Here is a 27322-nt window from a genome sequence, read left to right on the forward strand (position 1 = left end):
GGCTGTCTTGCCAGATGGCGCCTATTGGCCACCAGATATTTGGCCACTTCAAGTGATATAAAAAAAATTGCTGTAAGCCTTTTATTTATTAAGCATATAAGAATCATTCTGTTACTAGCCTCTCTGCTATGATCCCAAATCTCTAGTACTGTAGATATCAAACGGAGAGATTCTTTCCTTATCTGTCTCCATTAATAAATTCTGACCTTCTTCTGTGAAAATAAATGTTTATTATTGCTATTTTCAATTGCAGTAGATAATCTGACATATGCAACAGCTTACTGCCTTGACTGCCCAAAGTACACTGGAAGACACTCTACCATTCCACACAAGCAAATCCATAAAATAGGACAGGTTTTCATCTCTGTGTCCATCATCATGGCTTATATTCTCTTTAGTAAGGGAAGCCTAACTTACTGAGACCTGCTGTGTTTTAGGCACTATTTGGATTAAATACTCCTAGCTCTTGCCTTAAAGAGCCTGCAAATATTCTAGCTTAAAAATGAGGAAAGAAAGAATTAATCATTCTGTAAGATGTCCATGTAATCGATTAATAAAAGAGAGTTAGAATTTAAAACATGTCCGATCTTCTGGAAACTTGATTATTTTTCTTCATTGATTGGTTATTATTTATTTGTTTTGTTTTTCAGAGTTTCTCTATTATGTAGCTTTTGCTGTCTTGCTTAAGAAACAGACTAGGCTGGCCTCAAACTCACCCCTGCCTCTGTCTCTTAAGGGCTGGGATTAAAGACATTCATCACCATGTCTGGTTAGTTTGGCTTTATGAGATGAGGTCTCACTATGCAGCCTAGACTAGCCTTGAACTTGTAAAGCTACTCCCAATGCCTCCAAAGTGTAGGCTCTAGATTTTAATGACTTTACAAGATCTTAGACCTTACCTAACAAAACTATTCTCACTAAATAGTCAATTAGAATGTCCACTTGGATGCAGAGTTTCTTATAAACAAGCTGAAAATAATAGATTAAAAATAAATTGGTGAATAAATTATTTTAGTGAATAAAAATGAAAGATCACAGACAAAACAGATGCTCAACAACAAAACAAAAAAGAAAAACTACTGAAATGTTTTGATCATATCAACTGAATTTCTAACTCCCCCAACACCTGGTACAGATACGTCATCAAAAACTTACCCTGAACTCTGGTTAGTACAATCATCAAATAACTATAAAAATACAACATAGAGCACTTAAAAATACAGTCTCCATGTACGTGGGTAATTATCCAAAAATCTACACGATGATTCATACACATCAATAAGAACCCAAATTTCTGAACACTGTTAACCTTAATAAATGCGTATGTCGCTATAGTGGTTTATATTTAAGGACATCAAAATATTTGAAAATAAATCACCTTTTTGAGACTAACAGGCTCAGCTCTGAAAATACTCAAAATATAGCTCATTCTTTATGACTGGCCTCATAAAGAAATTATTTGTTCTATTACCAAGAATAGTTAAGAATTTAGCTCAGTGGTAGAACACTTGGCTAGGATGTATAAGACTCAGTTAAATCCCCAACACCAACCCAAACAAAAAATCAACACAAATTACTAAGAATAATTTTACCTCCACATAGATGCCTGTAACTTATCAAAATGTGTATTATTTACCGTCACACTGATTGCCTGTTTTTGAAGTCTAGGAAACTTTTCTTTAAAGTATCACATGTCCACAAATGTTATTATAGCATCCATTTTTTTCTTCAAACTACATTTCTCTTTCTTTTATTTCTATATTTAATGTACCAAACTTAGTCTGTGTTATAATAAGGAACATTGGGTCTTTCCCTGGATGAGACAGGATAAATGTGAGTAAGACAAGCAAGGCTTCACACCGGGGAGCAGTTGAGTCACGGAATGATTTTTTTAAACCCAAGTGAAAAGGGTTTGATGTGGCCATTCTGTCACTGAAAATCATCATTCCTTACTGTACACTGACAGATATAATTATCCAAATTCCATGTACACTGCAATACAACTTCTCCATCTATATTTAGCTGAACTGAGAATGAATCAATATAAACTGTAACAAGTACTCTTCCCAAAGGCTTGCCTCAAGCAAGATCTACAGGCTCCCTCTTCCCTTTTATGTCTCTCAACATTATTCTGTCCCTCCTGAAAGTTAAGAAAAGCCTTTCCTCAGCAGCTAAAGGTTGATGAAAACCTCCAACTGTCCATGTCAGAGAAAGGCCTTTGCAATGTATTGAATACAATGCATACACTGTACTGTGATGTGAGCCCACACTCTCTTGGTCCCATGGAGAAGGGCTACCTTCTCCCTCTGCCACTATCCTTCTGGAAGAAGAAGTAGAGCTGTTCAGTTTCATTCTCTCTACTTTCCATTTTTCTCAGGAAGCTCTTTCCTTGGGAATTTAAGTTCTAGTGTCAAAAACAAAACACAAAAACCTTGAATAGTTTATTAGCTCCAAGTTAATGGCCTTTATTGTTCAGCCGTATGAATACATATTCTTTAAAATTCATCAGAGTGAGCTGGACATCCTTTTCATGATATCATTGTCTACTTGGATTTGAATTTTGGCTTGAGTGGTAGCTAAAAATAGAATGACATGCAATCAACTTTTCTATGAATCACTTTAAGATTAAATGCCTTTCTTTTTCTTCTTGGATTGACTCAGAACTAAATATATCTAGTTTTATGCATACAAGAACACCTGAAGTTCACACATGTCACTCCAAGATATGATTCCACACTTAAGCCTTAATTTTGATCCTAATTATATCAATCAAGTTTTTAAAGAGTGTCTCTGGCAGAACATATATAAATCAATGAAAGAAATGGTCGTATATTTATTCATGTAAAAATCTGTAAGTACTTAATTACAACTTTCAACTTATTTATAGAAGAAACCTCATTATTTCTACATAAAATCATTTAAGTGTGAATTTTTCAATGCTATATTATTCTAGAGCATAAAAACTCAATGCAATCCCTATCTTCAAATACTATAGGCCACCGTGCATACTGGTACTCAAAGCATTAGAGTACCCGTCCTTGGCTTTGCTGAATTAGAACCCTTGGGTGCATACATATAGGCTTTCTATATCAAAAATGTGCCAAAGTAATTCTCTTTCTCAACCAAAATTCTGTATAACTTAAGAAGACCGTCCACATTGTTCTAGGAATCCACCATGCTAGTGAACATTTTCATTCTCAAGGTTAATGTTAGCTAATTTAATTGAAAGGCCACTATTATTTTTGCCTATAGACAGAGACACACTTTGATTTCTTTTTAGAGGGTAATCCAGAACAAATATGGTAATTAAGATTATATAGCCTCACCCAGTGCTACAAGACAACAGCTTCTCTGTGGGAGAGAGCTTTGTCAACAGCCTAGGCAAGAGAACACAGAATCAGCATCATGACTCTCCTTGCTTACTCATGCCAAGTCTCCCGAGTTTATATTTCATGAGTCATAGGAATCATCAAAAAATAATTTCAGAAATAAGTACTGTAAAGGTAGCTACAGTCAAAAGAGAACCTTTGTCTAACCTGAAACTGAATTTTGTGACCACAGAAAACTGTTTGGGAGGTTCAGGGCTACTACACATATATGTCCTATCTCATTTCTGCCAAATTATAGTCATGTCTCCATAGAATATGAAGCATTACAGAGCAATGAAGCGTAAATTGTTTTTCCAAGTCTTTCTGACTTCTTTGTTTTACTTTCTTATCTATCTTACTCAAAGAATAATCATTAACAAGAATTGCCCTCACCACTCCTGTACCCCAGCTTCCTCTTCATAGTTCATCTCTCCCTGTGTATGCCCTCTACCTTGCGATCTGTCCCTCTCTCTCTCTCTCTCTCTCTCTCTAAATCTTCTCTGTTTGTGATTTATGACCTTTTCCTTTCCTGTCTTTTTACTACCTCTCTGTGCTTTTCCCTGCACCTCAGACACCTACCTCAATATGCAAGTCTCATAAATTTGCAAAACAAAAAAAGGAAGCCCTGTAGTCTCCTCAAACAATGACTGTCCATTTTTCTTCTCCTTTCTGACCCATGTTTTTCAAGCATTCACATTGCCACATTTGAGCTTCTGCTTTGTTTCATGTAATTTCATGACTGAAATGATATCAATTAACTGAATTAAGTGATTCCAAATTAAAACCACAAACATTTTCCAAACTCAGGCTAGCCTGTTTCCCAGAGCTCTCCTCTCCCTGTGCTCTGGGACTCATCTTTCCTTTTGGTCTCCTCTCTCAGGGATTCTTGCTGGTTCTATTAGTTTTCTTCCTCTTTTCTTTGTCTGTCACATTTTTCTCAGCACTCTACAAATTAAACTATTGGTTACAATAGCTCAAGTGGTTAAGTGGTAAAGGTTTGTGAAATTTCTGAAGTTTGTTGTGTTGTCCTTCACATGGAGGTCATGGAAGAGGTCTAGCATAAAGGAGAAATCCATGTAAGTAAATAATGGAGACACAGACGAGAGAGCAATCGGAGGGGATGACATAGAACTTAAAAGAAGGACAGTATGTCTGACATATCACAGCCCTTACCTCCTAACTCCACCAAAGAAATAAAGGAAGATCTATACAATATGCACACATGGAGAAATATGTGAGAGAACATGTATTACAAAGCTTTAAAGACTGAAGGTCACTCATGAAAATGAAATAAAGATGGTAAAGCTAAGATTCAAATGAAAAGGGGTAGAGCCGACATCATGTCTGTATGAGGATGGATAAATTTAAAACTAACATTTCATATGACAAGTTCTCAGGTTCCTGACAAGGTCATGTAAGACAAGATTGCCCAAATCAATGATGAAGGCAATGACTACAGGTCTAACCCATGTCACAAGTACATGATTCTTCCCCAAGTCGGTACTCAAGGCCTAGACATCACTTATTGGGTGCATTTAAGAGAATAGACTTCTTTCAGTAGTCAGTAAAAGGCACCAAGGATCTAATAAATATTGGGTGAAGAAAACCATGCAGAGGCAAATAACAAAATTACTAAGTAAGAGATTGAACTGTAGGGTCCAAGTGTTTACACCACATTACTCATTGAACAGGCAGGTGCGTGCTCTTTCCTTCAAGGGAAAGAATAATGATGGGCTACACCCTTCCGTCAGAAGACATAAATCATGTTGAGGGTACAATGAAAGTGGCAAATGTGGCCCTGGGTTATTGGTTATTTAATCACAGAATCTGGTTCAAAAGACTTAGGGAAAAAAATTCAACAACTCTAGATTATTTACATAGGAAACTCTATATAATATGTAAGAAGTAGGTGGTTGGCTCAAGTGCTTAGAACATGGCACTAACATCATAGCACATGTACAACTCTCTAAGAGAAGATTATAATTTAGTGCCAAAAATTAGAATATAGACCTTAAAGCTGCTCCATAAAGAGATGAAAAAAATCACTTGGCCTGTGAGTCCATTTTTCTTTAGCTAAAAATTAAAAATTAAGAAATAAAAATATCCACTTCATGGGATGAAATGACACAGATACTTTAAAAATGCTAAACATAAAAACTACAAGAGAATGACACATGAATTTTGTTAATGGCTAAATAACTAAATTGCCCTTCTAGACCAGAGACACATGTTATAAGGTAATAAATACATCTTATTACAATTTATTTGAGATTTCTGAAGAAGACCATCTATTTGACTTTCTTTCTGAAGGGGTTGGTTTTTTGGGAGGGTGGTGAGATGGGGGTTGAGACAGGGTTTCTCTATGTAGCTCCTGCTGTCCGAGAACTCATTCTGTAGACCAGGCTCATCTCAAACTCAGAGATTCACCTGCCTCTGCCTCCTGAGCTGTTAAATTAAAGGTGTGCACCAGTAAAAGTTCAGCTATCTGTTTGATTTTTCAGTGGGCTGGGCACACCAAAAACTATGTAGTGTTTCTCTGAAAATGTTTTATGAGTATTAGTCACAAAATGGTAATTCTGCAGGACATAAGTGTTAACCATATGAGTGTCATAGCTATCCACCTAGTTTAGGAGAATTTAAATAGAATTAAAGGATAAGTTTAATATTTAGTTAAATAAGAACCAATGCAGCCTACTATATCTGTGCTGCCCAGAGCCATTTTCCTTCTTCTGTAGTCTATAGCATCTTGCATTTTTTTTCTATTTGCCCTAAAGAGAAAGATGAATACCCAGTGAATCATATAGACTTAGACATGTCTCTGGAGGACTCCAAATCAGCAAATTATAGACAGATTAAATTAATTATGGGTGGAGTATACTATTCCACTACTGTCATGTTTATCTAAAATTATCTTCAACTAGGCTATCCTTTTTATTTTATGCCCTAACTACAATGTTAGTCAAAACTGCCTTTAAAGAGTAAACCAATAGTCAAAGCCTTAACTAGATATAAATGTTTATTATAAGACATTCTTACACTGGCAGTAGCATCACACTGTAACATTTCAGTAATATGAAGATTCAGTTTTTTAAATCCTCCTTTCCTAATGTTTGAGATAGAAAAATTATAAACCTTTAGAAAAATAAAGTTCAAATTAATTAAAAATGTATACTAACCATGTGGAGCCAGAAAGACCAGCAACGTAGGTAGCACAATCCAAAATCCCTGATTCATACAGCGCCTTCATCACACCAGAGAATCCTACCATGGCCCGGAAACCCCCACCTGAACCCAAAATGGCCACCACAGGCACCTAAAATGAAACAACACAGAGAATGTACAAACAGCAGAAACTATAGATTAATTTCTTTTCAGTTTCAACTTTAAGGTTAAGGGAGAGCTGGAGAGAGGGAGGGGCTGGGGAGAGAGGACAGAGGGGAAGCTTCAATCAAGATATAAAGTAAATAAGTAACTTAACTTTTTAAAAAGAGAGCACAATCCAAAAATGTGTTTCATCTTAAAAATCAAGAATCATAGCCGATTGGAAAACATTATTTTAATAATAGTTATAATACCACCCATAACCAAGCTCTATGATTGTTCAAGCTGCTATACTCTATAGCTTGCTTTTTTTTTTTTTTTTTTTTTGCTTTCAGGGCGTTGATTCATTTGGTCTCTCAAATATCCCATAAAGGTCTAAAAAGCATATTGTTATTTGTCAGTTTCACAGCTGATAAACCTACAGTTAAGCAAACAGCTAGCTTTCAAGGGATGTTTACAGGGAGAATCTTTAACACAGTGTAACAGATCTGGTGCTAGCAATAACAGACATGTGGAAAGAAGCCGTTTGTGTTTCCACTTGAAAGGGGTTAAGAGCCCACAATATAGACTCCATAACAACCAAGACTCAAGCTAAGGTACAGCTAATGCCAAAAGCCATGCTCCTTCCTCTTTGCCGTTGGTACAGAAAAGGATGGTGTTTATAGAGAGAAATCCCCAGATGCACAGGCAAACTGTATTTTATACTCATGTATAACATCAAATTGTATCAGCATGATTTTGTTGAGTTCTAGAAACTATGCCAAGAAAGAGTTTATCTGCTCAGTTCACCTTTTCAGACTCCCCCAAAGGGCATCCTACACTGCATTCCCTGTTACAATCTCTAAGAACTGATACATGAAGAGTAAATTTAGATGCTAAAATAGTTTTCTAAAGTCATTTCTGAAATAACATCCAGAGAAATAATTTGTGCATCTGTTAGTCCTGGTTGCTATTTGAAGAAAATCAGATAAGAAATGTTAAGTTTTAGGTTATATTTGGATCTAAGATCATTAATATTTGTATATAAATGTGTCCAAAAATATTCCACATACTTTCTGGCATGATTATAGGAAATGAACTTGCCTTTACCAAAAGGCCCATTTTGATTTAATCTCTCTTGATGTATGTGTTTGCAAATGCGATTGATTTCCTTCCTTTGAGAAGAAAGCTCTGTGGTGCTTAAGGGCTTTGGCATTTTAATAGTCTCCAGGATCTAACCATCACAAAAGGCATTTTTTTTCATGGCACTGTGTTTGGGCTCAGTAAGGAAACAGAACCAATGCAATGTGTGTCTATAGAGAAAGATGTTCATTATAAGAAAGTGGTTCACACAATTGGAGAGAATAGAAAGTCCAAACCTGCAGTGTGGACCAGCAAGGTCCAGGCCCAGAAAAGCTGATGGTACAAAGTCCTTCCTGACTAGGCAGCCTACCCTTTTTTGTTTTAGTCTGTCCTCCAGCCTCATGGATGAGGGCCACCCACTGACAGAGAGTAATCTGTGGCTAAGGTAAGCAACATGACTTACCATAAATCTACACCTGCCCCTAAGTCCTGCATCTTTATTTCTCATACATGTATTCATTTATGCATCCCCAGTTCTCAATTATCGTATTTCATATCTGAATGAAATACGGCAAAGACTAGAGAAAATAACAGATGGAAGAAAGGCAGAACAGAACAGCTTCTGAAGTGGGTCGTGAAAAGATTCGTGAGCTGTTAGGAATAATGTTACCCTGTTTGTATGTTTCATCTAGAACATTCTCCCTCTCACTTCCTCTTTATTCTCAAGTGACACTTTGCACTATTGATTCTCGCTCTATTAATTCTTAGAGAATGTTTCAGGGCAGACAGTGTAGGATATCCTTTGTTAAGTCTGGAAAGGTAAACTGAGCAGATGAAAATGTACTTGGTGTAGGTTCTAGTACTCAAGCATTAGACTAAAATGTTCCTTATCAAAGGAAAATTCTGGTTTGTCCACAGTGATTTGTTTAACATGAAACACAGTCCTTAAATCTTGAGTGAATGTGAACACATACTGTGTTACTTGTGCTTCAGCCATAAAATGAAAATGATGTCTCTCACAGAGTCTAGGAAATGAACACAAATGGCTGAGACAGTAGTTATACACTAAAAAAAACTGTCATAGACACTGTTGGGGGTTGTTGTTGACTGCAGAGTACCCTGTGACAATAACTGCTAATAACTGTTAAAGAAAAGCATCTGTGTTGTAACTCTATGATGAAGGTTGGATCTTATTTCTCCACCCTTCTAACTCCAAATTGTAGACCCCAATCAATGTTCAGGAACAAAGAAACCATACAGTAACATCTGACTTCATGCAAAAGATCTGAGTTTTCATCTGATTAATTTTTATCACACAAATTAATATCAAATTTTTATCTGATCAAAATCAGATTTAAAATAATGGACTCTGAACAATCCTAACACGCCAAACATTCCTCAACAAAACTCTTGGATATCTTACTCATAGACACTCACCTTAGCCTTTCACCAGGGGAACAGTTACTCAAATTAGAGACTTTATTCCAAGAACAAGCTTGCTTATCAGATTTAAATTTGACAGCAACAATGATGAAAGAGAATGTGATGGTTTAAAGAATTTGTTTCAAGTGGGCACATAGGGCATGCAAAATAGCAGCTGACTTCAAAGGTTACCAACATGAGAAAGCCCAAATCCATCCAATCTGAACATGAAAATACATGATTCAGAAAGATTTCTAATCCAAATGATCAAAAACAATAGTAGTGATAGTAGTAGTAGTTGTTGTTGTTGTTGTTGTTGTTGTTGTTGTTTTAAAGCTGAGTATTTAGCAGCATAAATTTGTAGACTATTAGAAATCTTAACTATTTGACTAGCTCACTCTCTAGGCAGGAAACTGAGGATATTACATTTAACAATTATTGTCACAGGATGCTATGCAATCAACAACTCCCAACAGTGTTTATGATGAACCATTTTATTGCATAACTACAATGTGCTCTGCACATTTTACTGGATACATCCTAGCCATTTATGTCCATTTCTATGAGAGATATCATCTCCATTTTATGGCTGAAGCCCAAGTAACACAGTGTGTGCCTAAGATCACTCAAGATTTAAACTTATCAAGTCCCGCACTGAACACTGTCTCCTTTTTAAAAACAAGAGCAGGATGGGACATTCTTTACTTTGTGATTTACTTAAGACAGTTCTTCAGGGAAACAACCTACTCTCCCATACCTAGAGGGTACCTATGAAATACTGATGAGAATGTGAAGATCTTTATAGAGAACAGAAGAACAGACTAAAAGACACAAAGATTAACATGATAATAAAAAATCTTGGTTTTATGGAATGGACACTATTGATCATATAGTGGTGTGGTGTGCATTATGTCTAAGCTGATTATTTTTGACAAGAGAGAAAAGGATAGATAAGTGTCAAACCAGAATTCTAGAAGCCATCTTGAAATACATGAAATTCACATTTTGACTACTATTTTTGAGAAAAGGAATTACCTCACTATCTATCTACTGCAAACAAACAAACAAAAAAACAAACTTAGTATACTGCTACATTTGCAAATATGAAGCCAAATTTGATTTTTCTAGGAAGATTTAATATGTTTTTTCCACTAGGAAATGATGGATCAGAGGAAGCAGCAGCAACTACTCCTTTGAATCCCCAAGAATAAATTACCACTGGAAATCCATACTCATATGGCCCACAGATGTGTCTACTTTAAGAGTCTAATCCTCTCATCTAAACCTTTTTCTCTTCATTACCATCCAGACATTGGTGTCCCTCTGTTTTGGAAACCTGATATTCCTTTCTGTCCCCCTCCTCCTCCCTTTCTTCTATTCTACTTCTCCATAAATGCAATGTTGTCAACTATTGCCAAATTGTATTTCCTGACTCAAATAAAATATTTACTGAGTAATGTATTTTAGGAGCTGTGTTAGGTACTAGAAACACACAAGTGGACACCACAGACAGTGCATGACTCTCATCAAACTTATATTCTAATGGAGAAAGCAAATATCAAATGAATATTTATACAAGTACTTCTAGGCAAAATCATGATAGATTCAGAAAAAAAACAAACAATGTAACTTTAGGTGCAAAAGGAGGGTATAACACAATCAAATTCATTTTTTGTGAAGATCAATGTGAATTCTCATATTCAGACAGAAAATGAGAAGGAGGAGATATAGGGAATAATGATGGTGTTTTCAATATTAGGAATGTGAAGTTGGGAGTTCTTTGAGGCTCATTGATGATGAAATCAAAGATGAGAACAAGGAGATTGGATAAGAAAATCAAAGACCCATGATGAAGTATATGTTGCAAACTTTAGAGGCAGCGTTTCAAACACCAGGAGGACATTGGCAGCTGTGTGGTTGGGAAAGGCAGAGGAAGACACTTTGAGCATCTGTTAGGGAACTGATGCAATAGAACAGTGAATGCAGATGCCTGAAACATGAAAAGGTGCAAAGTGGGTTATGAAGAGCATGCATATAGTTTTGTATAAAAGATTCATACTCAAGTGGAAGCTGACAACATAGATGAGGAAGGGTCTGAAAAGGCCTACATAATTAACATATCCTGGTTCCTAAGAAAGGCCTGTGAGCTGATGTGGTTTTGCATTTGAAAGAAAAGGAAATTCCCTTATTAAAGTAGGAGAGAAACTAAAGGAAAGGCAGAGGTGGTGCATGTCAATCTCATTGCCAAAACTTAGAAAAGAAAGATTTATGGAACTCTTTTTTTCTTTTTATTTATTTATTTATTTATTTATTTATTTATTTATTTATTTATTAGGTTGGGAGATGGTAACTTTATTTTTATTATTGGATATTCTATTGTGAAAGGGAAGAATCCACTTACTGGCATAAGGCATGATCTGGATCAGGTATTTAATATGGGAAAGAGGGCATGTTTTTGTTTATTCTGCAGGATGCTGAAGAAGCATGGTGGCTGCCCTCTGATAACGGGTGAAACATGCTGATGCCAGGACAAAGAATGATGCTGACCTGTGAGCTTGCTGAGTGCCCTGACAATGAGTGACTGGGAAGCTGTATTGGACATATGTTCCTGACCCAACTTTGTTTATCTATACCCCAGATGGAACAAGCTGCCTTGCCTCAAGTTTTTAGACCTTGTGAAACAGAGAATCAAAAAGAGAACTTATAATGACTCTTGTATTTTTCGATGACCAGTTATTTGGACTCAATCATGGACTAGAAATCAATCCAATATTGAAAATAACAGTCTTCATTTGGAAGTCTGGTTCTGGATATTTTCAGAGACATATTTGGAAGTTAGCTGCAGTTCTCTATGATGTTATGTTAGCAAGAGATAAAGTTGGGACAGGATCTGGATTTAAAACAGGTGTTAGTACATATGGTAAGCTCTTTTAATTTTCAAGTTAAAATTACTTTTGTTTCTTCTACAGTATTTAATGTAAGTTGTATTGATTATACACTTTCTAATTGTGTTAGTGTGTTGAAACCTGCCATGTCAGTTATGAAGGTCTATCAACCAGCTTTTGTTTTATTGCCCTGAATATCAGAGAACCTTGGTATTCAGAAAAAAAGCTTGCAAGTACTGGAAGAAGTGAATCAGGCTTTAAGCAGAATTAAGAGGGTAGTGGGCTTGATTATTGTTGGTATAACAGGTTTAATTACATTAATTGCTAGCATCACTGCTTCTGAAAGTGCTTTGACACAAGAATTAAGACAGCTACTTTTATTAATCATTTAGCAATAAATTTTACTAATGTGTTGAATATACAAGAGGATTTAGATAGGCATTTGGAACAATGGAATGATGCTCTTTATCCTATTCAAGTTATTGGAAGGAGGTTCAGAATTTAAGGGTAAGGAGCCATCTCGAGTGTCATGCCAAATATCACTGGATTCTGGATAGTTCTAAAATTTACAGTGGTGGTCATTATAATTAGGAAAAAATTTAAAGACACTTGCAGTGTATTTGGCATAATTCCACCACCTCTCTGGATGTTTTAACTTTGCATAGTGAGCTTATGAATTTCAAGAATACTGCTCTGCTGAAAGAATTCCCCATAGCCTGAGGTCAGTATTTCTTTTTGGTAAAGCTTCAAGAATGGCATATATAGCTTGATCATGCTAACCCTTTTTGTCCTGAGAATACGTTTATTCCTGCCCATTGTGTTAAAGCTTGTCTCAAACAACATCAACATGTTGGCAGCCAAAGTACATTTGCAACTGAAAATGGACTCCCAGATAGAGTTATTAAGAGCCTTACCAACCTAAGACAGAAGTGCATTACTTTTGATTTATGGAACTCTTAGCTCTGGACTTTGACTTGCCTTTGGTTAGGAGCTAAGTTACTAGCTGGAAATGGAGTAAGGAGAAAGTTGAAGTAAAAGATAAAATTGTTGCAGGTAACTAAAACAACAGCTAGACTGGGAGCCTGGGATTATCAGTCAGGATCTTCTGAGGGGTAGGGAATGACCATGAATATAGAAAACCTCCATTTCATTCCAGCATGCTCCTTCCACATGGTCTGGCCAGTATTCTTTCACCTTCCCAACCACTCCAGCATCCCTCCACATCGCTTCACTTAACACACTAGTTTCATTTCCTTAAATATCTGTCAAACAAGGCTTTAAAGTCATCGAGTAAAGAACCTACCCTTGCCACCCAGGTCTCCAGGAGCTAGCAAGCTGTCTTCAATCAGTGTTATATGACAGAAATCAGAACAACCTGAAATATAATCTCTAGGTTCTAATGGTCTAACAATAACAAAGATAGAAACAAAAAGCAGCTGAAGAACTGCTGGTGAAAAGCTTGTTATCTACATTAAAAGCAACTGGAAAAAACAAAACAAAATGAGTGACATGCTCATTTTAAGATTGTAATTTCTCCAAATACCAGTAACCAAACAAAATAACCTGTCATAAATTCTTCAAAAGATCTGTCAGGCCAACAAAGAAGATGCACAATTAAAGAGAATTAGTTCTCTGCAATTTTTAAAATAGAAATTTAAGTGGAGGCTTCACTTCTCCCCTTCATTTCCTTCTGGCAGAAATCCCTAAGTCACATCACTGTATCTTTCTGTTAAGTTGGCTCCACTGAAGTCAAAGGCACTCCAACATTAGCAACTGTCCTTGCACCTCATGGCTCTCTGAAAATATAGCTGGAAACCTGACATCTTGTGGCATGTGGGTGTTCATCTGTTGCCCTTACTCAGTTATTAATTCTCATTTATATTGAAATTCTGGTGTGTGCGTGCGTGTGTGTAAGTACTTATTTATGAATTTAATGAACAAAATTATGGTAGTTAAAATATTCAGTTCACAGAAAAAGCTAATGGAAATAAACCAAGAATTTCTGATCTACCACTAACAAGAAATTTCATCACTATAGTAATTTATCTTTATAGATTTTATTGATAAAGATAGACAAATAGAATTGAGAGGAAGAGAGGGATACAGGGTATTAAGTAGATGATGAGAATGATTGATAATAGATGATAGATAGATAGATAGATAGATAGATAGATAGATAGATAGATAAGTGAATGATAAATGGCCCTAAGAGGGTTACATAATATATTACTGAATATTCACTGACGTTTAAACAAAAAAGTTAAAGTTAAATTCAAATATTATACTGTTATAACTGTTATTAATTCTTTTACTCTGAACTCTTGATAAGTAGAACTCATTTTGACTACTTTGTTAATTTTTAAAGCTCTTTCCTCTGAAATATAAACACTTTTTGAATCTCTTCTTTTTATATGCAACTCAATCAGCTATAGAATGTTAGAAAGCTAGTTAAGAAAACCTTATTTCTGTGTTCATCTCTTGGGGATGGTTTTTCTTAAAGGAATAGTACTTGTATGCCTTATTTAAAACATACAAACAACAACAAAACTGTATTGGGGACTGGAGAGAAAGCTCAGCAGTTAAAAGCACTGGCTGCTCTATTAAAGGACCTGGTTTCCATTCCCAGAATCCACATGGCAGCTCAAAACACTCTGTAACTCAAGTCTCAGGAGATCTGAAGCCCTCTTCTTATCTCCATGGGAGCTACATAAGTGCAGTGAGCAGACACACTTGCAGACACGACACCCAAACAAAACACATACATAAAAATAAAGGGGAAAATGTTTAAACCTGTATTAGAGAATACAAATTTTGTTATACCCACACAGCAGAGGTTGCTCAATTCTAAAAAGAAAAGAAGCTATTAAACCATGAGAAGATGTAGAACAAGCTGAAATTTACTTTATTATTGTATAAAATAAGCCAGTCTGAAAAGACTTCACATTATCTGACTTCCAGAAGAAAGACTAGTGGATGTCAGAGGTTATGTGAGAGGAAGCATTATGTAGGTAGAAAACAACGGATATTCAAGATAACAAAACTATCTCCCCTGAGTCTGTAGACATGGGTCATTACACATTTGTCAAAACCTATAAAATGTACGTTAACTACAAAAGCTTACGTAAACTGTGGACTTTGAGCAATTCTACATCAACTGCAGGTTTGTTGATGTTAACAAGTCTACCATTTGGATGTGGAGGATTAACAGTTCAAGAATGTGATGGTAAATTCTGTGTTAACTGCACTGGGTCAAGGGGTGCCCAGACAGCAGGCTAATAAAACAGTATTCCTGCATTCATTTGTGGGGGTGGCTTCCAAGAAGTCTACTGTTAAAATCAGTGGACTATATAAAGAATAATGTCTGTTCTCTTTGTGAACAGGCATGGCTCAATACAAATCCACCTCTTCTTGCCCTTGGATACCTATCCCAATGGGTTCTCAGGCCTTGGGTCTCTAAGGCATGATACCAACAACACCATCCCACTACCCCAACCATCCGAATTCTTAGGCCTATAGCCCTTGACTCATAGTTATAGTATCAAATTCTTTGGAGTCAGATTAAATTGTATCCCTGTATTCCCTGGGATTCTGCCTTGCATATAGCATATCACAGGACTTTATGGCTGTCTCTCTCTCTCTCTCTCTCTCTCTCTCTCTCTCTCTCTCTCTCTCTCTCTCTCTCTCTCCACACCCTTGGTTCTGTTTCTTTAGAGAATTCTAAGACTGGGTGAATATACATATGTGTGAATATCACATGAGGGGAATTTTCTGTGATTTCTTCTCAGCTTTTCTCGGGAACTAACACTTGTGGAAGTCAAATTAGAAATAATTACTATAGCTGTTAACTCTTATCAAATATGATCAATATTCAGTTGGACCTTCCTGAAAGTTTTTTTTTTTTTTGAACTACTATCCCACTCCAAAAGCTGAAGAAATAACGACCATATTGAGGGATATATTCAGAGAAAATACTAGAAGATTATCATCAGACTGTAATAACATTTAAAATTCCAGACTCACATCACGTGTGGAATAAAGCCCCTCACTCTTTTCTGGACCCAAAAGTTTCTTCATGTTCTCTTTTATGTTCTCTTTCCTCTGCTGTCTGAAAGTTTTCTCCTGATCACACAGTGCCATGCTGAAACGTAGGTCTGGGCATGAGCTATGGTGGAAAACAGAAAAGTCAATGAGCCAAGGTTCCCAGAAGCCTTGTTTTATATTATCCACCCTCCTAATTCCCCCAAAGGTGCATTAATACATGGCAACTGTTTCTCTCAAGCCATTTCCCAGGAAACAACTTAAACAAGAACACAACATGATGGTTATCTTGAACCAGTCTGTGTCCTATGTCAAGCAATGATCTAAGGCTGAGCTCAAATAAAGAAAAAAAGATTAACAATATGTATTTAGATGTGAACAAATTAAATTTTTTCTCAAAAAAGTGGTATTTAGGTAAAATAAGAGCCCCCAATACATCATGTAGTGGAGGTGAGTCCCTCATAAGTCTTGGGTACTTGAATATTTGCTCCCCATTTGGTGTCTGTTTGGAGAAAATTAGGATGCTGTGAAAAGAATGTCACTGGGGACAGGGTTTGCATTTTTGTGTCACTCCCAGTGTGCCCTCTATATTTTTTTTTTTATAGATAGGGATATGAGCTCTTAACTGCTGCTCACATCTCCTGCTACCTGCTACCTCTGCTCTGCCATCATGAACTCTAACCCTTTGGAACCTTCAGTCCCAAACAAAGTCTTTCTTTTATAAGTTGCTTTGGTCATGGTGTTTTAGAATACCAATAGAAATGTGGCCAACTCACATTGTATATTAGCCAGCTTCCAAATTGTTAGAAAAGTAAGACAACAAAATGTACAACTCTGCCATTTGTTTTTTTTTTAAATGAGCAGATAGTTGAAAAAGACTATAATGATACTGTTATGTATTCAAAACTTTAGGAATTATTTTGGCCACCAATCATTTTCTTTAGTGATATAACTTAATATTCTTTATCTGAGTAAATAAATAAACTTACCAAACTTCAAGAGACATTTCCAGAATCATTTCAGTGACCTATAAAAGGAACATATTAACTATATGAGGTAATAAAACAGATGTGCTTGATATAAGACAAACTGTCAAAATAAAATTTGAGTGACAGATTAAACCAAGAAAAATAAAAGTGAAAGTTGGACACAAATCTCTCTATAAACAGATTTGTCCATTTTTGTTAGTCATATATCTCTACACAATAAATTATGTTAACAAATATTAGAATTACCTCTGCCTGATTAGTAGCATGGACCTTATGGTGGTGATCAACTGCTTTCTGATTGGATTTGAGATGTGATCCACAAAAGAGAATTCATGCCTCATCCTGTAAACCTGTTCAAAAGCTCATGGCTGCTGGGGAGGTCACAGGCCTGGGGTAAAATCTATTCCTGTTGTTTTACTAACTGGACATGGTGTCAAACTGCCTTCTAAATATTTGTTTATATTCACAAATTAGTGTTCTCCAGCCTTGGTCAGAAAAGCTTCTGCTCGAAGTGGGCAACAGTTAATGAAAATACCCATAACTAGTGAAACTCTTAAAAATAACTGACTGTGTTTAGCCTTCAGCTCAAAATAGAGCATCTCTATTGCCTACTGCAAGGCTCAGGAAACACCAACAAAAGGGGGTTGGAATGAATGTAAGAGGCAGAAGATAGGTAGGTGTGCTATGAAACACTCTTCTGCATGTGTCATGGCACATATGAACTCACAGAGGCTATGGTTAACTCTACAAGACCTGTACAAGGTGGGACCCCTCAATATTCCATCACAGACGAGAGGGGTACTCATGATGCTCCACCCTTCCTTGAGGAGTTATTAACAGGTAATGGTTGGAAAATCATTTTCCTCAATAGTCACTGGTACGTTACCCATGTTCCAGTAAATAAACTCTTAACCATGTTCCTGCAAGCAACTCTTATTCAACTCACTGTGTTATAAAAACAAGCAAAAAAAAAGTGAAAACAGGAAGATGAAGGAGGAGGACATGATGGTGGTGTTCAGCAGGAGTGGAAGGGAGATTAGAGTGAATGGGGAGAGGTATTTAAAATGTAGTGTGTGTGTGTGTGTGTGTGTGTGTGTGTGTGTGTGTGTGAAATTGTCAAAAAATGGTAATTTCATTTAAAAAGGAAATGGCTCTGCTTTGTTGTTTTCTTGCTACATTGAAACAAAGTACTCAGTTCCATAATTATTATTCATAAAATGAGAAAAAAATGGTTGGAGAGTTGGCCCTGTGATTGCAAGAGTGGGAGAGCCGGCTCTGCCCCTGGCCATCAGCATCACTTGAAAGAGCGGGCAACACAGTGGAGTTTGACAAGATGGTGAAGGCTTGGGCGAGCCAGCTCCAATGGGAGAGCTGGCCCAGAAGGAGAGCCAGCCCAACCCCTTGCAACCTGCAGCATTTGTGAGAGTGAGCATCATGTCTCAACTGCCCAGCACAGTAGAACTGACTTTGGTGGCATAGGTGCAGGTGAGTCAACCCCTAGGTAATGACAGTGGGAGAGCTGACTCTGCTCCTGCCAGCAGCAGCATTGAGTGGGCTGACCAGGGCAGTTCTGGAGTTTGACCTGGAGGTGCAGATGTGAGAGAGCCAGAGGGCTGACCAGACCAACTATGACCTAGGCCTATTTCCAGGTCTTTGAGTTGGGCCATCCCCAAATCTGCATCATCTATGAACTGCTGTAGTGTGAGACAGGCCTCATCCAGATGATCTGAAGCTGCAGGATCTTCATGACAGAGGGAAACAACAGGATAACCAAGAGCAGTCCTGATGAGGATCTGGCAGAAGCCAGAGGCCTCAGACTAGACCAATGACTCACTACAGTGAACATTTGAAGTGAAGATGTGTGGACACGGGGGTGTACTGTGGGACACACTGTGACACACTACAGCTTCCATTCTTCTATTACAAGATGTTTTCTGTGCTTTGTTTTGTTGTTCTGTTTTTTATTTTCTTTTGAGGGGGAGGTTGCAAGGGAGAAGGATGAATACAAAGGGACAGGGAGACAAATGGGACTGCGGTGCATAACATGAAACTCACAAAGCATCAATAAAAAGTCAAATAATAATAATAATAATAATAATAATAATAATAATAATAATAATAATAAGGTACACTCCTGTTGACTGTACTTTTGGGAAATTGGTTAGGTTGTAGATCCAACATCCACCATGGCAAAGAAACTAAAGAAAGCCTTGGAGGAAGTTATGCATGTGTATACCAAGCAATGGGGCTGGAACTGGAATACTCATGCCTACTGAATACCCATCAGGCTTCAAAAGCATCTACCAATGCAATGTGGGTAATCCAGGTTTCATTTTCTCAGGCTCACTTGAGAGCCAACCAAACCATATCCTGTTAGTTAGACAAATCTTGTTTAACTTAAAGGGAGAGGCTAATATCCACACAGCCAAAATTTATAAAAAGTTGCCTTTGCAGAGAGGCTGTATTGACTCTCTGCTGTATTGAAAGACCTCTGACATTAGTACCCATGATATCAGTACTGAATAATGTCCCTTAAGACTGTCACAAGAACTAGTGGGACAATGTCCTGAAAGTGGTTGCACAATTTTAAAATTATGTTATTACTTTTATTGTACCAGTTACCATAAGAACATAGGTCGGAGTGAGTGCTCAATTGTTACTATCTAGTAGAACTACAATATGCTTTTTGAAATGTGAAGGGCATGAGTTTAGAATCATCAAATGATGCTGGAAAGCATTACATTTGTTAACTGTGGGGTTCACGGTACAGGAAGAAGACAAAATAGTAGGAGCTTTTTAAAGGTTTAAGATGAGTTCATAGATGATTCTCAGGATGAAATTTATAAGTAAAAGATAATAAAACTATGTAAAACTTTGTCTCAGTGCACTGAACTTAAATAGATTTCTTCTACGAGTCCAAATACTACTAATAGTATTTGAAACTGATGGGTAATCTGATGGGTAATCAGTTCCAAATGAATATTGAGTGAATGTTCATGTGTGTGAAGTACATTAGACAATCTTGTTCTTTTAAGAAGTATACACTTGCTAATAGATATAAAATGTTGGAGCGGTCTGACCCAAAAACATTTCTTCTGCCTAACTTTACAAACCTTAATTCACGAAATATGTAGATATTACTTTTGTAGCTGATAAAAAATATTCCAAACATTCTAGGACAAAATGAGTTATACATGTCCAGATGAATTGTGGTTCAATATTAGTCCAAACTGGCAGGCTTTAAAAATAATTAGCATGTATCAATGGGAGTATTGCCTGACCACATCCCAAGATATTATGCCTAATTTCACATTTTGAAATTTCAACTTAAATCTTTCCAAAAGGGGACTTGGAAAAGGTTCTATACTGAATAATTTTATCAGGGATATTTAGTAAGATAAATCAGGCATCGGCAACACAAATTCTGTTGTGTAGTTGTTGCTGGTATTGGGTGTTTGTTTGTTTGTTTGTTGAGACAAGGTCTCACTCTATAAGCTAAGCTGGCCTAGAACTGGTAATTTCTCCTTAGCCCCAGTGCTTGGGAATTACAGCCTTGTCCCATCATACTTGGCTGTATATTCCGTTTTTCCAAAGAAATACATGAAAGTTGCCATTAATTTAAGACTAAACTGAGTGTATTTTTCTCCAAAGGGCAAAATCTCCATGTATAAATTATACAAAATAAACTCTAATGCACTATTGCAATGTGTACCTCATGAGACTAGTTAATAAAAAGCTGAATTTCCAACTGGTAGTTCCTGAAGCAATGTCATTATTGATATACTCAATGCTTGAAGGTATCTAGTGCCTCACTGTTCCACTGATTTAATAAACAAAACTAAAATTGGGTATGCCATGTTTGGGCTATATTTATATTCCCAGGAGAATACTCTTCTATGTATGTCCATGTTCCTTTTAAGATAGTCTGATTCTAGATAGAAGACAAGGATGTTGAGGTAAAGGCAGCATAAAACCAGGCACAGGATGTTTCTGTCATCTGGAACATTTCAGGATGTGTTCCTACGGCTCTCGTCATGGGTCATCCTCTAACTTCCTTGTGTTGCCCAAGCAGAAGACAGAGGATCAGAAGGAAGTTTTAGCTGCCTCTCCACTTCATGCACTATGTTCAGACTTGCAGTGAAACCTGATATTCATGATCTCTGCATCTTCTTCATGTATTGGAACATGTCATTCAGCTAAAACATCTACAAAAATATGTACTTCCTGTGAGGTATTAGCCAATGACTGAAGCGTCTTCCCACACACTACTGTAGAAAGAAAAGGGAACCAAATCTCCAAGACATCTCTGCACCATTAGCCCCTTCTGAACAAATCAAAACTCCAACTCCTCTCAAAATCAGAGATATAAAAAGCAGGCAGCACCAATTATGCATTCTTGTAGAAACTAAAAACCTCTTCGTTGCGTTCCATGGTGGAGAAGAATTTTGATATCTCCTGTTGAACATGTTCACTCAGAGAAAGCAAAGGCAACTGGAGTAGAGAAACTATTGTTTAAAACATTTCAAACTTTAACATAATGTCTAATGTGCCAAAGCCACTGGTGCTCTTGAATATGTCAAAAGAATGAAACTAAAAAAGCAAATACAGTGTCTGGTAACAATGAGGTATTTTTAATCTATTACACTGGAAAGATCCACAAAAATTTCCTATTGGTAAAGAGTTCTTCAAATACTTTATAACACGCTATGTCCATACTTTAATACTTGCTTTCTGTTGATAAATCATTATTTTGAATTCTGATCCCTGGTCTGTTCATCCTCATTTCTTCTAGACAGAAACAAAGGTAAATGATGCCCAAGTAGACTCAGTAATTGTGCACATTTGTCAAAGGAACAACAATGATATTTTAAGTATATTTGTATTTACGTGACCCATGTAAGATAATAAAATGAAAATTTGAACGAGTCACTTTTAGAAAGAGTCATATTTCCATATCATGCCTGTAATGCTACCCTGAGAAGAACAAAATATGATCTTGACAAGAAGGTATTGTGAACATCGAGTGGGGACTGTAACTCAGCCAGTGCAAATGGCATCACAGGAGCAATGAGGGGACACTCAGAAATAGCATTTTTAATACATAACACTTGACTATCATAAAATTAGTATTTCCTACAGAGTATCTTCTCTTAGTCAAGAACTCAGGACAATGGCCATCCAGAGTATACCCTAGGCAATCTTTAACGATTTGAAAGATGAAGAAACTACACTCTTTTTCCTGTGGCTTGTTCCTCTTTGTTCTCTATGACCTTACAATTCCTCAACTTAACCTTTTATCAAATGTGGCCATCAGTGGGAATTATGAAGAGCTGGATAACCCAGGCTCCTTAGAACACTGTCAACAAGCTGCTTTTGTCTCTGTGGTCTCTCTAGCTTTTGTCTGTTAAACTTTTCTATTTTCATTAGCCCTAGCTAAGCAATTCCCAAGTTTTCAACCTTTCACATAAACAAAATTATCCAAACTGTGTCCAGGTACTATACTACTACGGCTTGCAGCTGCCTGTGTTGTACTTCCTTCATAGAACTTACTACCTAATACAAGGCAGCAAGAATTAAAAAAAATTCTAAAATACCTTGTCATTTAAAAGTTAACTATTATGAAGATATGAGATGAATCACTTCACCACACTGTCTACTATCCAATATAAAATGTTTTCTTTCTTAATGCCAGGAATTGTTTGACCTTTTTTTGTACTATACTAGTACATAGTCAACTATCTGATGTCCTTGACATCTGTCTTATGGTTATTGCTGTACTGAAACACCATGACCAAAAACAACTTGGAGAGGAAAGGGTTTATTTCAGCTTATGCTTCTAGGTAAGAGTCTATCACTAAAGGAAGTCTAGGCAGGAACTCAAACAGGACAGGAACCTAGATGTGGGAGCTGATGCAGAGATCATGGAAGAGTGCTCACTGGCTCGCACCCCATGGCTTGCTTGGTCAAGTTTCTTATAGCACTCACGACCACCAGCCCAGGCATGGCACCACCCCCAATGGGCTGCACTCTCTGTCATCAATCACTAATTAAGAAAATGCCCTACAGGTTCATCTAGTGTTGGGGGCTGCCCGAGCCACACCTAAAGATGGCACTGAGCTCCTAAGTGCTTTGAGAAAAACAACTCCTTATTTGGCATTGAGGCGTGCTTGTGCATGGGATGATCTTGCGTGTGCAGTGCTGGGCCTATGGCTGGGTGAAGTGTGGCAGTCTCCTGTTGGCTCCCAGTAGTGGATATAAGCCGCGGACCTGGATGTCTCGGGGGTTTTTCCACCATTTTTCTCCATGTGCTATTAAGAATTCCTAAGTAAACCACTGTTAGAAGAAACCGGTCGTGCTGCCGTTATTCTCCTGCTGGTCAGGGTCGAAGCGCGGCACAATCTAGAGCCTAATTTTATGGAAGCATTTTCTTAATTGAAGTTTCCTCCACTCAGATGACTTTAGCTTGGGTCAATTTTCCCACAAAACTCTCCAGCACATCATCTTATCCAGTGGTTCCCAGACTTTACACAAAGTGATGTCACTGATGTAAAATTGTGTGCTGATAAACCCATCAGGACAAAGGAATTATAAATCTAGTGGGTTGAATGTACCTAACCCACCAGCTCACTTTGGATTAGCAAAACAGTTTTCTGTAAGCTGTTGTATCTGTTGTTGATGATATAATGGGATGAGAATAAGAGCAGTATACTCCCATTGGTGGCAAACAAATTTTAAAATCTGTGGCTACAACTTCTTAGTAAAATCCTTGCCTAACATGCCAAAGTGTCGGTTTCTATCTCCAGTGTTCATTTAAAAAAGAAAGAAAGAAAGAAAGAAAGAAAGAAAGAAAGAAAGAAAGAAAGAAAGAAAAGAATTCACAATATTTAAATTAAGACTTCTAGTTAACGGATCAATGCTCTATACACCGTAAAGCCAGAATCATGCTGAACACCATGACCTGGGGCCTCTGAAGTATCTTGATGTTCCTCCAAACTCTACCTTATCTCCTGAACTTACCTAACTTAGAGTCTCTGACTTCACATGAGATATAGTTCCTCAATGAAATCACCCTGATGCAAACAGGTGTTTGATTCCTAAACTAACACGCAAAGCTCCCGTTGTTTTAACATTTTGCTGCTATTTCTTCCACAGAATTCATTTCAAGTCAGAATCATGACTAAGCAACAATGAAAGCAATCAGCCAAAATTAGACAACTGTGGCAGAGGCATGAAACATGGCTATTTTTAAGCAATAATGCTAACTTCCAAATAGAGACAGAAAATTAAAACATAGTGAAAACCTGAGGCTGCAGTATTGGCCAAAACAAACTTACTTTATCCAAAAAAATAATGAAGTATAATTTCTGTCTGGCTTCCAAACTGTAGCATTTCCGTGGTTTGTTTGAAGTGGGCTAGTTTATACCCATCCAAATAACTTATGAAGGAACTAAACCAGTGGTTCTCAACCTGTGGGTCACTGCCCTTTTGGGTGTTGAACTTTATAGGAGTCACTTAAAATCATCAGAAAACACGAATATTTACATGATGGTTCATTGCAGATGGTTACCAGCTACTATATGGTTACTAGGAACTGAACTCAGGAGTTTTAGAAGAACAACCAGCACTTTTAATCTTTGAGCCATCACTCCATCCCCACATTATGATTCATAACAGTAGCAAGATTACAGTTATGAAATAATGAAATAATTTTATGGTTGGGGTCACCACACCATGAAGAACTGTATTAAAGGGTCACAGTATTAGGAAAGTTGAGAACCATTGACCTAGATCTTTTGAACCAAAATTGTCTGTTATAACCTAAAAACTGTGTTTGATAAATTCAGGAATAACCGACTAGAGTAGTCTGAATCGTTTTCAAACAAATGGCTGTTGAATTCAACTCTATCTGTGTTTGAATAATGAATGCCTTTACGTCAATGAAGATAAGTATGTTTACTATCCAGCTAAATCAGTTTCATGAGGCACGTGATTCACATTTGGTTGAATCTGATCAGCAATGAGGATATCTAACATTTATCTAGTGATTGCTGAACCATGTATTATATGAATACATTCCCAGTATTAACCTGCTTAACCATAACCACAATCCTAAAGATGTGGGTACTGGATGTATCTCTGCTTCCTAGATGAGACTATGGGGCAAAAACTACGAGTCTACCATCTCTTAAACTAATCAGTCACAAGTCATAAACTCCAACAAGCAGAAGGCCCCGGCTCTGAGACTAAAGCTGCCCCAGATGCTATCAGTCAACTGGTGTGGTGCTCTCAGGAGAAAGCTACGCTGCTCTCTAAGCTCGGACAACAATACAACCTAATCTTGACTTGAGAAATTCCAGTTGTACCAAAAACTGGGGACCCAGCTCTGAGACTGATAAATTTGAGGCTCTAAGGAAGAACCTCAAACAGCAATTCCTGTTTTCCAACTCAGCAGCCCTCGCCTCTACTAAGAAATTGCTTGACTCAACTCTTACACATTAGAGCTGATGACAGAGGCTTTCACCTCTCTGCCTATCACCTTCCATTCCCATTCCAGTTGCTTTCCAGAGAAATGCTGTACTCTTAGGGCATCCATCTTTTTGACACACATCTCAACATCAGGTATCTTTACATGGTAACTTTGACCTTGCTAACCCTTTCTTAGGAAAAAGCCTAACCTTGTTTGCTCTCAGTTTCCTGTTACATGGGAACAAACCTGCTGTGAGTCACTACTCATACTGGAAGATGCTATGTCAATTCTTGCATCTCAAATCTAAGTAGTGCTGTGTCCTGAGTCCTCATACCTGTTCTTTCTTCATTCATCAACTCTCTCTTCATGAGCCTTACTTAGAAACATGTTTTTGAACTTGCTGTGCCAATCCAAGACAATGGCTTCCCTCAGTCATTTTTTCTGGTAATTCTTATGAGAACTGTCCTATATCCCTTTAGCAAGGCACTATGGCCACACCTTTGTTTCAAGGATAAGCTTAGCCTTTGATGCCCATGCTATCCACAATGGCTGTAACCCACCATCTTCATTCCCTTTTGGACAGAGTCTCTTGCCCTTTTCTCTATTTTTTTTTTTTTTCTATTCTGGAGCCATCCCCTTCTCACAGGTACTTTGCCAGGCAATCTGGGCTCCTAGACTGTATTGGTCAGTTTTCTGTTCTTACAACCATAGAAGCTATGTATGCTGTTTAAAAAACAAAAAAAACAAGGGTGAAAGTCCAAATCAGGTTGCCCCATGAATGCCTCATGATGGATGGTATGGCAACAATTTGAACTCGCAGAGATTATGTCAAAGGCAGAGAACCAGAACATGTAGAGGCACCAGTTGTGTTCTTTTAACAATCCCTCAACTCCAAGAATGGTCAGCATCAATCCCTTCAAAAGGTAACACCTACAATGACATACCTCCTACTAAGCCGCACATCTTAAAGGCTCCAATCCCCACCTATCAACAACACTGCTATCCACACATTCCCAAGTCCTGGAATCCCAAGAAGATACATGGAAACCATAGTAAAGGTCTTTCTACCTTGGATATCTTCTGCCCTCAGCCTCTAAGATCCTCTTCCCAGCCACATTTCCTAGGATGGCATTTGCTACCCTCTCCACCACACACAGATCCCTTTAATCTTCCCTGGTTTGTGGAGCATTTCTTCCTACTACTACTGTGAGCATCTCTCCCTGGTTTAACTTGCTTTTTGTCTGGCTTGGTATGCAGAATACTAGCTGCAGAAAGATGAGAACACTTGTTTGTTTGCTCAAGGTTGAAATCAGTGGTGGGAGAAGTAACTGCACATTCCTGGGTGTTCGTTGGTTAGCTGTGAATAGATGGGGGTTGGGTGACATACAAACACAGCAGATGAAGGTTAATGACAGAATGCGACAGTGTTTGTGAAATGAAAGAATTAATAAATGGGCGGTTTAATCCTTTAGCTCTATACACATATTTTCTGTACTAGGCAACTGTCACTTAAAATGGTCCTATATAATTCCTGATTGGCACTTAATACTGAAGTGCTTAGCAGTAAAACATGCTGCCGTCTGTCATCCGTTTAGGAATGTATCAAAGGGAGTTACCTGATGGATGAATGAAGAGATGAAGAAACATATAGCAGGCACACGCACTTGTTTGCTGTAGAAACATTCAATTTTTTATGTTTGAAAAATGTCATAATAAAATTTGGTGTTGGGGGGCTCAGATTAGACTGCTTTACAGAGGCCTTCTTCCCTA

At 37.4% G+C, this 27322-nt stretch overlaps 1 protein-coding gene across 2 annotated transcripts in view; it reads right to left on the reverse strand.

The window, feature by feature from the left end:
- The window catches only part of Pla2g4a (phospholipase A2 group IVA), a 134430-nt gene that overhangs the window by 43581 nt on the left and 63527 nt on the right, over positions 1 to 27322 (reverse strand). For both annotated transcript variants that reach the window (XM_034513674.2, XM_076941311.1), the window contains 3 exons: positions 17086 to 17123; positions 16079 to 16220; positions 6545 to 6681 (listed from right to left, as the gene is read on the reverse strand). In XM_034513674.2, coding sequence (XP_034369565.1) covers positions 6545 to 6681; positions 16079 to 16220; positions 17086 to 17123 — 317 coding nt within the window. The remainder of the gene's footprint in view (positions 1 to 6544; positions 6682 to 16078; positions 16221 to 17085; positions 17124 to 27322) is intronic.

This window comes from Arvicanthis niloticus, chromosome 10 (assembly GCF_011762505.2).
Source record: "Arvicanthis niloticus isolate mArvNil1 chromosome 10, mArvNil1.pat.X, whole genome shotgun sequence".
Lineage (NCBI taxonomy): Eukaryota > Metazoa > Chordata > Mammalia > Rodentia > Muridae > Arvicanthis > Arvicanthis niloticus.